Source organism: Aspergillus caelatus (genome assembly GCF_009193585.1).
Source record: "Aspergillus caelatus strain CBS 763.97 unplaced genomic scaffold BDV27scaffold_109, whole genome shotgun sequence".
NCBI classification, from domain to species: domain Eukaryota; kingdom Fungi; phylum Ascomycota; class Eurotiomycetes; order Eurotiales; family Aspergillaceae; genus Aspergillus; species Aspergillus caelatus.
The window spans coordinates 39,285-53,581 of record NW_022475372.1 but is presented as its reverse complement, the minus strand read 5'-3'; the positions used below and the strand labels follow the sequence as shown (position 1 = coordinate 53,581).

At 49.6% G+C, this 14,297-nt stretch overlaps 5 protein-coding genes across 5 annotated transcripts; 1 reads left to right on the top strand and 4 right to left on the bottom strand.

Annotated features, from left to right (window-relative positions):
* Nucleotides 1–56: 56 nt before the first annotated feature.
* BDV27DRAFT_145991 (uncharacterized protein) lies at nucleotides 57–2,745 on the top strand (the record flags this gene model as incomplete). Its single annotated transcript, XM_032070497.1, has 3 exons — nucleotides 57–1,424; nucleotides 1,480–1,980; nucleotides 2,047–2,745. The coding sequence occupies 3 exons, from the start codon at nucleotides 57–59 to the stop codon at nucleotides 2,743–2,745; spliced, it is 2,568 nt and encodes an 855-aa protein (XP_031926697.1).
* A 101-nt stretch (nucleotides 2,746–2,846) lies between these two features.
* On the bottom strand, nucleotides 2,847–4,915 carry cpdS (putative serine carboxypeptidase (CpdS)). Its single transcript, XM_032076877.1, has 5 exons — nucleotides 4,585–4,915; nucleotides 4,375–4,520; nucleotides 3,892–4,312; nucleotides 3,112–3,834; nucleotides 2,847–3,045 (listed from the first exon to the last, which is right to left on the bottom strand). The coding sequence occupies exons 1-5, from the start codon at nucleotides 4,760–4,762 to the stop codon at nucleotides 2,948–2,950; spliced, it is 1,566 nt and encodes a 521-aa protein (XP_031926696.1). The 5' UTR covers nucleotides 4,763–4,915; the 3' UTR covers nucleotides 2,847–2,947.
* Nucleotides 4,916–5,705: 790 nt separating this feature from the next.
* On the bottom strand, nucleotides 5,706–7,672 carry BDV27DRAFT_129709 (uncharacterized protein). The gene has a single exon (XM_032067263.1). The coding sequence runs from the start codon at nucleotides 7,650–7,652 to the stop codon at nucleotides 5,898–5,900; it is 1,755 nt and encodes a 584-aa protein (XP_031926695.1). The 5' UTR covers nucleotides 7,653–7,672; the 3' UTR covers nucleotides 5,706–5,897.
* Nucleotides 7,673–7,824: 152 nt separating this feature from the next.
* Nucleotides 7,825–10,443, bottom strand: sC (sulfate adenylyltransferase). Its single transcript, XM_032067262.1, has 6 exons — nucleotides 10,106–10,443; nucleotides 9,965–9,992; nucleotides 9,631–9,813; nucleotides 9,399–9,544; nucleotides 9,271–9,340; nucleotides 7,825–9,209 (listed from the first exon to the last, which is right to left on the bottom strand). The coding sequence occupies exons 1-6, from the start codon at nucleotides 10,272–10,274 to the stop codon at nucleotides 8,084–8,086; spliced, it is 1,722 nt and encodes a 573-aa protein (XP_031926694.1). The 5' UTR covers nucleotides 10,275–10,443; the 3' UTR covers nucleotides 7,825–8,083.
* Nucleotides 10,444–11,994: 1,551 nt separating this feature from the next.
* BDV27DRAFT_165322 (DUF2855 family protein) lies at nucleotides 11,995–13,622 on the bottom strand (the record flags this gene model as incomplete). Its single annotated transcript, XM_032073893.1, has 3 exons — nucleotides 11,995–12,522; nucleotides 12,576–13,377; nucleotides 13,435–13,622. 3 exons carry the CDS (start codon nucleotides 13,620–13,622, stop codon nucleotides 12,226–12,228), a joined length of 1,287 nt encoding a protein of 428 aa, XP_031926693.1. The 3' UTR covers nucleotides 11,995–12,225.
* Between the last annotated feature and the right edge of the window lie 675 nt (nucleotides 13,623–14,297).

Below are 14,297 nucleotides of genomic sequence, written 5' to 3'. Positions count from 1 at the left end.
CGTAAACAATAAGCCCAGCCTCTCTTCCTCTGCCATGCTCTGCACTGTCATCAACAATGCGTCTCATTCACACAGAGCGGTTACAGCTTGAAGAATTCGCAGATGAAATCCCGCCTTATGCAGTTCTCTCGCACCGATGGGGTAAGGAAGAAGTTACGTTCCAAGACATCCTCCTCAGCCGGAACCATGGTACGGAGGGCTACCGAAAAGTGGAGAACATCTGTAAAGTAGCCAACCAGGATGGCTTCGAGTATGCCTGGATTGACACCTGTTGTATCAACAAAGACAGCAGCGCTGAGCTGTCCGAGGCAATCAACTCGATGTTCAGATGGTACGAATCGGCGGAACGGTGTTATGCTTACCTACGCGATGTCTCTCTGGAAGATGATCAATTTGATATATCAACCAAAGTTAGAAACAGTGAATACTTCAAACGAGGCTGGACCCTTCAAGAGCTCATTGCTCCATCGGACGTGCGTTTTCTTGCAAATGACTGGAGTGAGATAGGATCCAGGGAATCTTGGTGTACCTTGATACATAGTATCACCAGCATAGACGAATCGATACTGAGAGGCTCAGCACAGTTGTCCGATTTCAGTATTGCCAGGCGAATGTCATGGGCTTCAGGGAGAAAGACGACACGTGTTGAGGATACAGCCTACTGCCTCATGGGGATATTCCACGTTAACATGCCATTGCTCTATGGAGAGGGAGAGAAGTCTTTTATAAGACTGCAGGAAGAGATTATGAAGGAGTCAGCCGACCAGACACTTTTCGCATGGGAACCACGCGAATCATCAGATCGATCTGCAACTGGTCTTCTTGCACGATCACCTGCTGATTTCAAGCATTCTGGAGATATCATACCTTTTTACTTTTCAAAGAAGGATTCTGCTCCGTTCTCGGTAACTAACCGGGGTATAAGGCTACATTTACCCCTATACCACAACCTACTAATAAAAGATGTACTTGTACTTGAGTGTCAGGATACCTCAAAAGGTTACATAACACTTGTGGGGATATATCTGCTGTCCAGCCATGGCGGGCAGTTGCAATATATGAGATATAACTCGCGGTTCTGCAGAATTCCTCTGTGGAGAATACGTCATGCCAAGGCACAAACGATCTATGTGATGAAGACATCCATTGGCGAGGGAGGGAGCTCTTTGCTGCATGAGCGTAAACCTTATCGCTATACAGAATTCCGTCTCCGCAAAGAGTTATCGCAGTCAGGAGAGCGCCCGAAAAAGCTAATCCTATGTTTCGATGGAGGGAACCATAAGCATGGAGCGAATCATCAATCTAACATCGAGAAAATTCATAACATGCTTTATGGCACAAACGGCTCCCAGCTTTGTCACTACCAAAGAGCTAACTTCAGCCGTCCTGATGACTTTAAAGCATGTATGGGTGATGGATATAGTGTAAGTTAACTTCTGAGACTAAAAGATACCGAAGCACTAACACTACTTCCAACAGTGGCTCGTAGATCACTACAACGTTGGAGATGAGATATTTCTTTTCGGCTTTTCTAGTGGGGCTTACATAGCTCAAGCACTCGCAAGAATGGTCGACTATACTGGAATCTTACCTGATAACAACGGGGGCTTTCTGGATGCCTGGGACATCTACCAAGCCTGGAATTACTATGCGCTGAGAGCCGATGTTGATGAAATGTGGGAGGAGAGAGAGAGATATTTTCGAATGAAAACTTTTCGGGAAAAGCTCAGCAAGCCAACCAACAGGATCCCATTTCTTGGTTTATTCGATACTGTCGTTGTCAAATCCAAATATCTCGGTAGAGAAGGGGAACGAATCTTTACAGGCACGGAAATTTCGAAATCAGCCAGTACTATCTGCCACGCGGTCTCAATAGATGAATGCCAGCCTGAATTACGTCCGGTTCTCCTGAATGAAGAGTTCGGCGATGGACTACGTATGAAAGGTATAAAGCAAGTCTGGTTTCCAGGTAGTCATGCTGTGAGTGTTCTGTTTGTCTATGAACACTTTTTCTTTTCTTTTTTTTTCTGGTACTAACTTCAAAAGGACATCGGAGGCCTCGTACCACTAGACTCCGATGAGACTTGGAGTCTCAGCCACATCCCGCTGGTTTGGATGGTCCGCGAGGCCACAAACGCCGGTCTGTCTTTCAGGCTCACGACGCAGTTTGGATGCGATGAGCATACACAGGTCAGCCCACTAGATCTGACCAAGATAATGGACAGTGGCAGTTTAAGCGACCATTATAATGCATTCACAGTCAGTCCAGGAACAATCTTCTCTAGCGGCCAGTTGAAGGACTCTTTACATCTGGCATCCACACAAGGCCACCTGCACAGCACCGTGAGCCACAAACACACAATGAATCAAAATGTCACTCGCGCTCTTCTTGACCATACTGCATATCGACGGTTAACCGTCGCAAAGCGTCGAAAGCTCCCAATTTTCGCCAAATTGCATATTTCCGCTATCAACAGAATGGGCGCGGAGTCCACCCATTACCACCCAGCTAATCCGATTATGAACCGCGAGCCGGGTAGAACAATGACCTTATATACTGCGTACAAAAGACATCACTTGCTAGCAATCAGTGGTGCCAACGATATAGTTGGATCGTTCTACGTTGCTATAAACAAAGCCGAAGCTCAGTCAATTGTGCCTGTTGAGCCTCCAAGTCTCTACTCCAAAATACGCCGCGTTGCAACTTCCAATTTTCGTCGGGCCGAGGGATCTACTTTATTCTAGGATTCGAGGGAAGGTACGCAGCCTTACTTGCACAGTTCGTTATGAATTTTTGCAATGAGTGAGATGAACGTTGAATCTCAAGAGATTCAATGTCGAAGTTGCTTTTGTTTCCCGTCTAAATGTGCTATTAAAAGACTTCCTATATACCTCGGCTCTTGTATATACACATCGAAGTGGTCTATTCCGGGTAAAGCTCATACATCTAGGCAGTGTACCCTCCCCGCTGCTGCAGGTTCTCAATGCGCCCAAGCAAGAACTCCAGCTGGCGGTATGCGGCGCCGGGCACATACTGGGGAATTTCTACGCTCATTGTCAGCACCATAATTTAGGACAATTATCAACAACTTATATTGATTTTCGACTTACCATGACCAGCCAGGTAAACACTGGAGAAAGTCAACCCACGTTCAGTGTGAGCTGTGCCTAGAAGTCCTGCACCAGCGATCAGGGTGAATGGCTCGGGGGCATTGCCATTGGCGAGCTCCGCCAGACCATAATGGTAAGGGACATAAAGAGGTTCGACAGGAGGCTTCTGGAACCCTTGGGCACCGTTCCAAGTCATGTTCTGAATCGTCACCAATGATCCATTCAGGAAAAGGAGGTAATCAAGCCAGCCGTGACCAATGATTGTGTTGTTCGTCCGCTCAATCACGCTGGGGAGGGGGCCCAGGGCACTGGGAGGTGATTGATCGCCATTCTTGAAGATCGTAGTTTCTCCGCAAACAGAGTAATCCGTGCGAGGGACGTGAAGGGCCTTTTGGACGTCAGTGCGGTTGAAGTAGTTGTTAGGTCCGCCTGCAAGAGAAGGGAAGCCCATCTCGCTCCAGAGATAGGGACAGTAGTCTGTTAAGTGGTAGAAGTTGAAGCAAGGGTTGACATCGTAAGCAGCCGCGACAATGTCGTCCCAGATAGCGCACTCCGAGTTGATCTTCGGAAGAACAGGGAAGTTTTTTGGTGGCGGGTAAGTCAATGCTTCATCCAGGAACTTGTTGAAGCCACACTTGTCCGCACGGGAGTTGACATCTGCCAGGAAAGTGTCGTTCAAAGCGAAGACATTTGTATAATGGTTTAGATGCCTAACAGCCGGGGCTGTAGTATTGTCAGAATAAGCATCAGCCGGGTGTCAAAGCGACATGCAAAACGTACCATAAATCATCACCGAGTCGTCGTTAATTGAAGGGTCGTTGATCTGGATACCCTTCACATTGAAGTACTTCTCATCTTCCTCATCCAACATTGCCGAAGCGATGTACGGAATGTATTGCCCGGCATAACTCTCACCGGTTAGATACACCTTATGGCCGTGCAGGCCAAATGTGTCAACAAAGTGCTTGAACCAGCTCTTAAACTGGGCAGCAACGCCCTCCTCGTCATCCACGGTAGACGGACCAGGGGAGAAGCCCGTTCCGGCCGGCTGATCGATATACACCACATTCGTCAGGTTGGTCCACGAGTAAGGGTTTCGGGCAGGCTTGTAAGTTCCAGGAAGCCAAAGAAAGGGGCCATTTTCCTGCAACAATCCATCGAGGGAACTGCATCCTGGTCCGCCATTCAGCCAGATTGTGATCTAGAAGTTTGTTAGATTGAATGGACTACGGCTACTCTGTTTCGTGGACAGTGAAAACATACCTCGTCCTGCGCCTTCGGGTTCTGAGAAGGGAAGAACCAGAAGAAGAGGCTGGAGTTCCCAGCGGGCGAGTTGGGCAAGAGGCCTGCGTAAGATTCTCCGACATCAAAGTCCACTTCTGGGATGCCAGTGCCATTGACAAGGAACCCTACACAGCACACGAACACATCAGCATTATTAACTCAACTATTCTAAGACTGTTAAATACTAACTCTCAGTCTTGTTGGTCAAGTACTTGTAATCATCATCCCGAGCCACTGGGACTGCCCGAGGCAACACTGCCTTGTGGTGATGGGTTCGCTGAACAGCCTTAGCTTTGCGATGAGGATTCTCCAAACTGACGGCAGAGCCGACCAGCAAAAGAGAAGCGATAGCCGTTGTCGCACGCATCGTAGATAGGCTGTGCTAAGTTGAGCAAGGGAACCCGTAGACACAACCTCAGGATCTATCGACAGGGGGTGTGTGTGATCCCTCGTGCTCTTTTTAAACGGCGAGAAACCAGGCAGAAACCAATCACCAGGGTGGAGAAGCTTGTCCCCAAGGACAAGCGACAGACAAGCATTGGGAAGCTTTCATGGGTTTCAAGGATGGGGCCAATCCTTTCCTCGATCAGGAAGGCAAATGTGGATAGCTCAGATGCATACCCCGACGGGGATCCGACTGTGGACCAACCCCAAAGCAGCCGTGGTAATAATACTAGTACACAGTATCAATGTTAGGCATTTCAACCTTGCCGGCTACTCCGGATGATAGGTAACCTCTCATCTCTCCCATTGGGGTTGGGGTTGCATGTGGAGCTCCATCGGGATGCAACAGTTGATAGCGAGAAGCCAATAAGGCGACGCATCACGGCTCATTGAACGTGTAGATCGCGACATACACAGTAAATGTTTTGACCCACTTCTGCACTGTTGGAACACCGCCATTCAATTGGACTTCTCTTTTCATGGTTCAATGCAGGGTAATTTTTCTCTTCATTTCCTTCCTATTAAGCGAGGGTGAAAGAGGGGTTATAAGCGAGGATAGATGCAATAATAAGAAACTTGTTGGGTAATGGAAAATGGATTTCATGCGTCTATTTATCCCTTCGGAGAACAATCCGATATGCCCTACGGAGTACTCCGTAACTAATTTATTGTTACGATGATGTCTCTAGATTGTTTGAGCACGCAATGTTATGGCGATACGCTTACTAGGTATCGAAAACAAGGCACTAACGATATGATGCAGTTAGTTAAGCACCTACTAGTAATGGTCATACCACGTCGTCTTGGTCGCTTCCATGCAGCGCAGCATGCAGCTGTACTTCCCTCCATTGAGGTATTAATCCGAAGGCGCAGAAATCGGGAAAAGAATCTATTATGAGTGACATACAACGTCGTATGACTTATGCAAATATGTTCAGTAAATATACAGGCATTTTGTGTGTGAACCGACAAGACCAAAAGATGCCAATCTCGCCCCCAAACTCCTGGTATAATCGCCCCTTCGAAGAAGACAAGAATTTCTCACTCAAAATAAAACATCATACAAACAATGAACTATTGGGCGCAATGCCCTCAAGCCCGGACTCCCCGTCAATCATCGGCCAAAGTCGCCGGATTCGATCGTCAAGGATCAAATTCTCAGCTTCCCATCTCTTGCGTTCCACGGACTTGGCTTCGATCTGCTTCTGGCCGCCGAACCAGGAGCGCCCAGACTTCTGGATGCTCTCTTGCTCTGCTTTTTCGGCCTTGGCGACAAGTCGGGAGACCATCGTCTTCCAGTTCTCCAGGCCGACGCGGAGGCACTCGGCGCAGCGGTGGCGGGGGATACGGTCGGATTCACCTAACTCGAGCATGGTGGCTTCGGCTGTGTCAACTGCGTCGCGGGTCCAGGCAAGGCCTGTTTCTTTCGAGGATGATGCGTAGATAATCTCGCCAATGTAAGTCATGAGCCCTGCCTCGTCGCAGGCGGAGGTGGCAGTTCGGAGCGGCGGTTCATTTCCAGATGGGAGAGGTGCAGGGTATTCAACGGGGACTAGCATGATCTTAATCGAGTCAAAGAGGTAACGGAATGGGTCCTTGGATTTGTGTAGAGATGGGAGTTTCGGCATAATTGTGCCAGGAGGTGGCGGCGGTAGAGAACGGCGGGCCTTCAGAACGGAGGTAAAGATGGAGAGAGCGGTGGGAAGGTTGTCATGTCGGGCATGATAAACCGCAAGCGCGGTCGAGACACGCAGTATATTTTCCGATGGCAAGGACTTGCCATCATTTTTGAGAACTCCCGTTTTCATATCCACCACCTTCCCAGCGTCAACCAGTGACCCCGAGGCAGCAATGTCCATGGCCCATTTGTACATGTCGCTCGCAGTATCCTGCAAACCCTTATAATCCAACCAATCCGCATAAGCGAGGGCAGCATCGAGCTTCTGCCGAGTATCGAATCCACGCGTAGTCAGGATCTTCATGTAAAAGACCTCGGGGCTCGGAGAAGCCTGCTCGCAATCCTCCTCCTGCGGCACCTTCTTCTGACCCGCAGGCATAGGCTTCGGGCGAGGGTTCGAAGGACCAACAACGTATTCAGCCGGCGCAGAGATACGCTGCTTCCGATCCGTCAACCAACCCTCAAGATTCTCCGCCGCTTTCGCAGCACCCATAAGCGCCTGGAAGTATCCTCTCCGCCACGGTTCACTCTTGCTAGACACATCAAATCCGGTCTTCCCAACACCCTCAACCAAAAAGCCGCCATCCCCTTGCTCAACAATGCCCTTTCCTTCACCAGCCGGATCTTCCAACCGCTCCAGCAATTCCTTCAAATACCCCGCAACCATGGGCCAATTGGTCATCAGCTTGCCGATATCCTCTGGGTGCTGAAGAGCCTGCGCAGAACGCAAGCACCACCGACTCTTCCACGACCACTCTGGCGGCGTAGGCCATTGATGTTCGATTTCTTCTTGATAAACGCCCAGCTTGATCACCTGGAACAAGACCAGAATAGCATAGAACGACAGACCGATCCGGAGACCGCGGTAAAGACGCTGTTTGTAATGTTCGCGACTCTCGGTCGAGATCAATCGTGCGAAATGCTGTCGGAGGTGAATCGACAATGGCGGCACTGGCCGACTGCTCGCCAATGGAGAGAGGAAGGGTAGCTGTGGCCTGACGTACGGGGGGGTTACGAGTTCGAGTCGGGACTTTTGCGTGAATGCACGGGAGGGATGTCGTAGACTATGGTGACCTGGTATCCGGGTTGGCCGGATGGCCCCCGATATCCGACTTGGAAGGCGAGGAGGTAGCATCTCTGATGCTTTGGATTGTGTTGGTGAGCTCGAAGACGGTCAATTCCGCTTTTCTGTGGTTGGAGGAAATTGGGAAGTCTGTTTGCATGGTTTGCAATAGATTTTTACCCGCGGATGAAGGATTGCGCAGATGTTAAGAGCAACAGCAACAAAATATTATGGAAATATTTTACTCAGGAAGATTTACATATTATATCAATGTATAGAGTAGTCATTTCTTCCTACGCTATCAAGACGTACGGACCGATCGCTATCATGCCAGCGAAACGTTTACTCACACCAACATAGGCAAGTCCTCCAAAACTTCAAGTATCAGTGGGAATCAAAGATAATCCATTAAAGCAAAAACGTTCTATGATATCTTTCAACACTTAGTTCAAAATCACTTTAAAATTCATTACACAAAAAGCCCATTCCAAAACACCCTAACTCTAAGCGCGGTCAAAGAAACCCTCAGTCTCAAGCATGAGGATGATCTCGTGGACAATGCTGCGAACGGTCTGCTTGGAGAGATCGACAGTGAGGTGAGCGTTCTCAGGAGCCTCATAAGGGTCATCAACACCAGTGAAGCCCTTGATCTCGCCGGCACGGGCCTTGGCGTAGATACCGCGCTTGTCGGTCTTCTCACAGTACTCCAAGGGGGTGTTGACGTGGACCAGGAAGAAGGAACCGTGCTGGGACACGGCCTCACGAGCGGCCTTCCGAGAGTGCTCGTAGGGGGCAATGGGGGCAGCGATGACAGCAGCACCGGCCTTGGTCAGCTCGCTAGCAACGAAGGCGATACGCTGAATGTTGGTGTGGCGGTCCTCACGGCTGAAGCCCAGCTCGGAAGAGAGCTCGTGGCGGACAGTGTCACCGAGAAGGAGAGAGACGGCACGACCACCCTGCTGGTTCAGGGTGACCTGCAGAGCACGAGCGATGGCGTCCTTGCCGGAGTTCATGTAACCAGTCAGGAAGACGGTGAAACCCTGAGTGTGGCGAGGAGGGCTGGATTCACGCAGGATCTTAACAACTTCGGGGTAAGAGAACCACTCGGGGATGTGGGCACCAGTGCGGAGGCGGTTGCGCAGCTCGGTACCGGAGATATCCAGAGTCTTCACACCGGCAGGAACCTCATCCTTAGGCTTGTACTCATCGGTGTCCGGCAGGTAGGTGACCTGCTGGAACTCGACGACCTCAATACCCAGCTCGTCCTTGTACTTCTCGACAGCGTGCTGAGCGTCGTAGGGGCCGTAGAACTCCTGACCCTTGGAGTTCTTACCAGGACCGGCGTGGTCACGGCCAACGATGAAGTGGGTAGCACCGTGGTTCTTACGGATGATGGCGTGCCAGATGGCCTCACGGGGACCACCCATACGCATGGCGAGGCCGAGCAGACCAAGGACGGCCATTCCGTTGGGGTAGCGGGGCAGGAGGGCCTGGTAAGCACGGACACGGGTGAAGTGGTCAATGTCACCGGGCTTGGTGAGACCGACAACGGGGTGGATCAGGACGTTAGCCTGGCGAGCACGAGCCGCACGAACGGTCAGCTCACGGTGAGCTCTGTGCATAGGGTTTCTGCAGTTGACCGTTAGCACAAGTTCGCACAGGGATCGCCATTAACGCTGGATGAAAGTACCTGGTCTGGAAAGCGACAACTCGGGACCAGCCGAGCTTGTCGAAGTGGATGCGCAGCTCTGCGGGGGTGTCTAAAACGTGTTAGCACTCAATATCCAGGCATCTATTCACGCCGGCAACAAAACGTACAGCGCAGAGCGACATAGTCGTAGTGGTTCAGCTTGTTGACAGCTTCGATCTTTCCACCAATGTAGAACTCCTCAACCTTGGTGTTGAGGTACTTGACGGCAGGGTGCTCAGGATCACCGCCAAAGACCAGCTTGGCTTCCTTCTCCCTAAACCAGTGGAATACAATCGTCAGTCATCTGCATTACTTGATCGCATGCGAAACCGCGCTCCACGGCAAGACGGCAGCACTCACTTGTCAGCACGGTAGATATCGTCGATGGTCAGGATGGCCAGGTTACGGTCATCACGGAAGTCGCGGAGAGTGACGCGAGAGCCAGCCTGCAGCTTAAGCTCGCTGATGACCTGTTGGGAGGCATCGAGGGTAATGGGCATGGAGAAAAGGTTGCCATCGGCAAGACGGCAGTTCTCACAGACACTAACCAGGCGCAATACGTTAGCGGATTGTCTTGGCAGCGTGTGGCTTCAATTATAATAATGTTTTTCCCCAGACAATTGCCAAGTCTCATTTTCGAGATCATTGAACTACAATTGGTTTTCTCGGTGCGAATCGGGAGAGCGCAGCATACCCGTCAAAATCCTTCTGGTTCATAAAGCCTGCGAGGAGATATCGGAGTCAGCCACCAAGTCAACTTTCAACGCCCCGCCATCTGCCAAGCGTTGTCGCAATACAACCAAGAAAAAACACCATTTTGCGATTGGGAACATACCCTCAAGAGGACTGAAGCCACCGTTCATGATCAGTTCAAGATCACACAGCTGGCGCTCGGAGAGAACGATTGCGGGCAGGCTCTCCGCCTCCGCCTCCAACTGGTCGTGGCGGGGAGCATCGCGAGCAAGAAGGTCCTTCAGGACACCACCGTGAGGAGTGTTGGCCATGTTGTATGTGTGTATGAATTGACCAGTTTAATGTATAAAAAGAAGGTGAAAGAGAAAGAGAAAACACAAGAGGAGAGGGGGGGTATGGAGAGATTAAAAGAAAAAAGGTGGTGGGATGTGAGAGAAGTAGTAAGTAGAGGGGGGGAGGGAAGGACGTGCGGAAATAGTGGGGGGGGAAAATACAGAAGGGAGAAGAAATTGATTTGATTTAAAAGAAATTGGACAAAAATAAAAATAAAAAAAAAAGTTTCAATCCAAGGAACTTCTCAATTAGGTGATTGAATGGAAAGCTCCTAGGAGAAAGGCAAAAGGTTCTCGAACCCCGAGGCGAATTGCCTTGTTCCAGCCAAAGAGGATAATAAGGATCGGAGTGAAGTCGTCAGGCTGTGGAGCTTCCAAACTCTTGGGCTTCCTTGGACGACGTATGCAAATTATGGAGTTCGCAACAGCAACACATCCTCTGTGCGGGTGATTTCCATTATTCTTTCTATCTTGCTTGTTGAATATTCTTCCCTAAAATTAATTAAAAAACTTTGTTTAGAATATTCTTCAATCCGTTTCTGTTCCTTGGTTCGTTCATACCGTCTATCAATACTTAGTCTATACTAGTCAAGAATCCTCTGACAACATACAACACTCTTAAACCCATTCAGTTCCTTTCTTTTCTTTTTCCACTGAATATTCTTTAACAGTTTGATTTCAAGGTAGACAATATCCCACCATTCATGACCATCCCCGAGCCCTTCAAGGACCACGTCGTCTCTCAACTGGAGACCAAACCGTCATCTCCAGGATCATCAAACCGAGACGAGTCATGATTTTCAGGGGTGATGAATGAATTATTTATGAATACTTTTCATTTGAGACAAATCCCGGTTACTTGGTAAGAGTACAGTTACAATTGAAAGTGATTTTCCCTTTCCCTTTCTTTTTCTTTTTCTTTCTTGTTGTCTATCTTTTTGTTCTATAGTCAAAAGCATCTGCGAGATCGGATCGACAGGCACTTTCTCACCAATAAATGCCGGAAGGGTGAAACAAGTCTGATATCGCCCTTCAAACGGCTTTTCGGTAGCCGGCAGCCGTCATCACGTGGTGGGGCACGCCCATCATCACGACATCCTCCACACGGCTTGCGTGATTGCTTCTCTTGGCAGGGCGAATCATGTGATCTGCACGGCCCTAAAGCTGCCACCGGATTCCGCTCCGACGCCGACAAGCTGACGTATGAGCCTTCTTCAATATGTCAAAGCTTCCCGCCTGAATAGTAGAACGTTTCACCATTCTCGCCGCCACATTGGCCAACGGTTATCATCCCTTTTTTATATCCGGAAACAGTGATGCGGAATGGACACGTATACTACTACTTTTATATCGTTTGGAGTGCTCGGGTACTACGTAGTATACTAATCTAGATGACGATCGCCGTGCATACCCCCGCATATATGTCACATTAATTGAGGAGAGTCGTCAGCAATGCTGTTTCATGCGCCGTAGGCGATGACGGTCGTTATCAATGAAATACCCCTGCCAAGAAGCCCATGGAGCCCTACCCGCAATGATGCTTTCCATTCGGAAGGTGGAACTGCCCGCACGCAGGATTCATGCGTTCGTGCTCACCTAGGTGTCACAACTCGCGTGGATATTGATAAAGGATTCGCCCTGCAAGACACGTCATCTCTGCTGATACAAGGCAAGATATATGGAGGACAATATACACAAGGCGAAATCGTCTCGAATAGGAGCTACCAGAACTTCCTCCTATACTCCGCAATTCCTATTACGTATGGAGTAACTAAGTGGAGAACTATGACATATAGCTCGACCGCCATAACAAAGTGTTTCTAAACGGGGGGTCTCGTACTCCATGATAGACATTCGCATGCCGTTGCAAACCTTCTACGGCGAGTCCGGCCTCAGGAAACCGTTGCTAGCTCAAACAACCCTATTGCCTCTAAGCCATATACACCAACGCCTCCTCTGGACGCACTTCTCCTTTCGTCAGCCGCTCCCATCCACCATACATTCCCTCGGTGCCTGCAACCCCTTTACCCCAGACCAGACGCATGTCAGGAACCGTAGCCGCGCGGTCGTCAAGCCATTGCTTCCACCGCTGGTCCATTTTATCGAAAAATGCCTCGGGGCCGTCAAGCTCAATGGCCGTATCGCGGGTAGTAGAAGCATTGGATCGGATCGCCCCGAGCGCATGCATAGATGCATAGACTTCGCGCAGCTCATCCTCGGTGTACACCTGCATAGCTATCAGTCAACAGTCGCAACATGTCCCTTTCATGTAGACCATACCTTCTGCTGGCCTCCAACCAGGATGATAACAACCTTGCAGCTCTGAAGCGCCTCGTGGCTCTGCACCAGTTCGCGAAGTCGCAGGAGTGCATTATCCCGAGCACCATAATCAATAATCACCAGCTTCGACGGCTCAAGACCAACCAACCAAGGCACCGCCCGATCTACATCCGAATACGCCAGAGCCTTCACCGGTCCAGCGCCCGACTGACGCTGCGCAATCTGCTGCTCAGCCGCCCGCTCCAGAGCCTCAGGCGAAGAAGTAATCTGCAAGACACCCAACGGCCCCGACCCAGCCGGCCGACACAAAAGGTTATACGTAAAGGAACGCGCCGTCTTAGTCGACGCGGCCAAATTAACAACAACCGCAGACGATAAGTCTGCATCCTCAGTAGTCCAATTCAACCCCGCTGCAGCACCGTAGGGATGAACAGGCGTTCCTTTAGGCGAAAAGGCATACTCGCTGAGCAGATACCCGGCGCCCCAGATGGCACGGACGGCGGCCGTCCAAGCCATCGTGTCCCGATCATCTTCACTCACGACCTCGTATCGGTTGTAGTAAGTCATGAGACTTTTCCGGTGCTCGCTAACCTCAGTCCAATGCCCGTGCGGCTCGCCCGGGATCAGCGTAAGATCCGTCGGGAGTCCTGAGGTCGGCCAGAATCCCCAGAGTGTCGATCCCGGTGCGATATCAGTCGTGCTTTCGAGGACCGTGGCATACCCCCATGCCGGGACGATCCCCCACGCCGATTGGTCGTTGTATGGCGCCGGAGCTACACTGGGGACGGGGTATGTATCCCACCTTTATCAATCAAATCAATTAGTATAATCCTTGGTAAGCCATAAAATCCTAACCTACCAATGAAGTAACTCCCCAGCACGCGCATAGGAAAGATTATTGGAACTCAAACTGAGAATAAGCGGTCGCACGCGAACCGATGAAGGCGGCAGTTGCCTTGTAGCGGAAGAGGCATTCTCAATAGTGACAACAGCATGTTGACTGTTATCTTTCTTTGAAACTACATGAATGGTCTCGGTTTCGGACATGTTGGATAGAATATCTGTTCCTTGTTGAATTATGAATAGTCTAGCTGTGCAGTATATTTTTCTTTGCCTTTATACTCGTTTCTATTCTTCCCTTCCTAGTGTTAAATAGTTAAATTAGCTAAACTTATCCACTATGGTTTCCGCCCCAACTTCCTATTAGCCACTTACATCCTGTTTATTTCGTATGTCAGATTATAGTCAATCCATGTTTGACTCACTATGTGTAATCAACCCGGATAATTAATCATTTAGAACCTATGAAACACGAAAAAAAAAAAAAAAAGGCAACCTCGTACACGAAGCCCCCAATCAGAACTTTCGCTGTGGGAAGTTTAATAGCTTGAAACGGATGATGGAGGTGGATGATTGGCGTTTTCGGGTGGTTATTGCCTGCAATATCATAGAACGGGTTCTAGATTTACAAAGGGGTTGAATGGTGTCGGGTGAAATAAATATCCAGACATCTCGTGGATGACCTATGGGCTTTTGGAGCTTACTTAGATACCAACCACTACTACTAGTCAGCGGTCTTGAGCGGATGTACCGGACAGCAAGTGGGGTACATGGCATCCGTATGTTTGAAGAAAGGCAACTATATCTACACTAAAGACGATCATTCTAATTAATATGATTGTCATTAGGTATTAATAATTGATTGCGGGTCTACTTAACTGT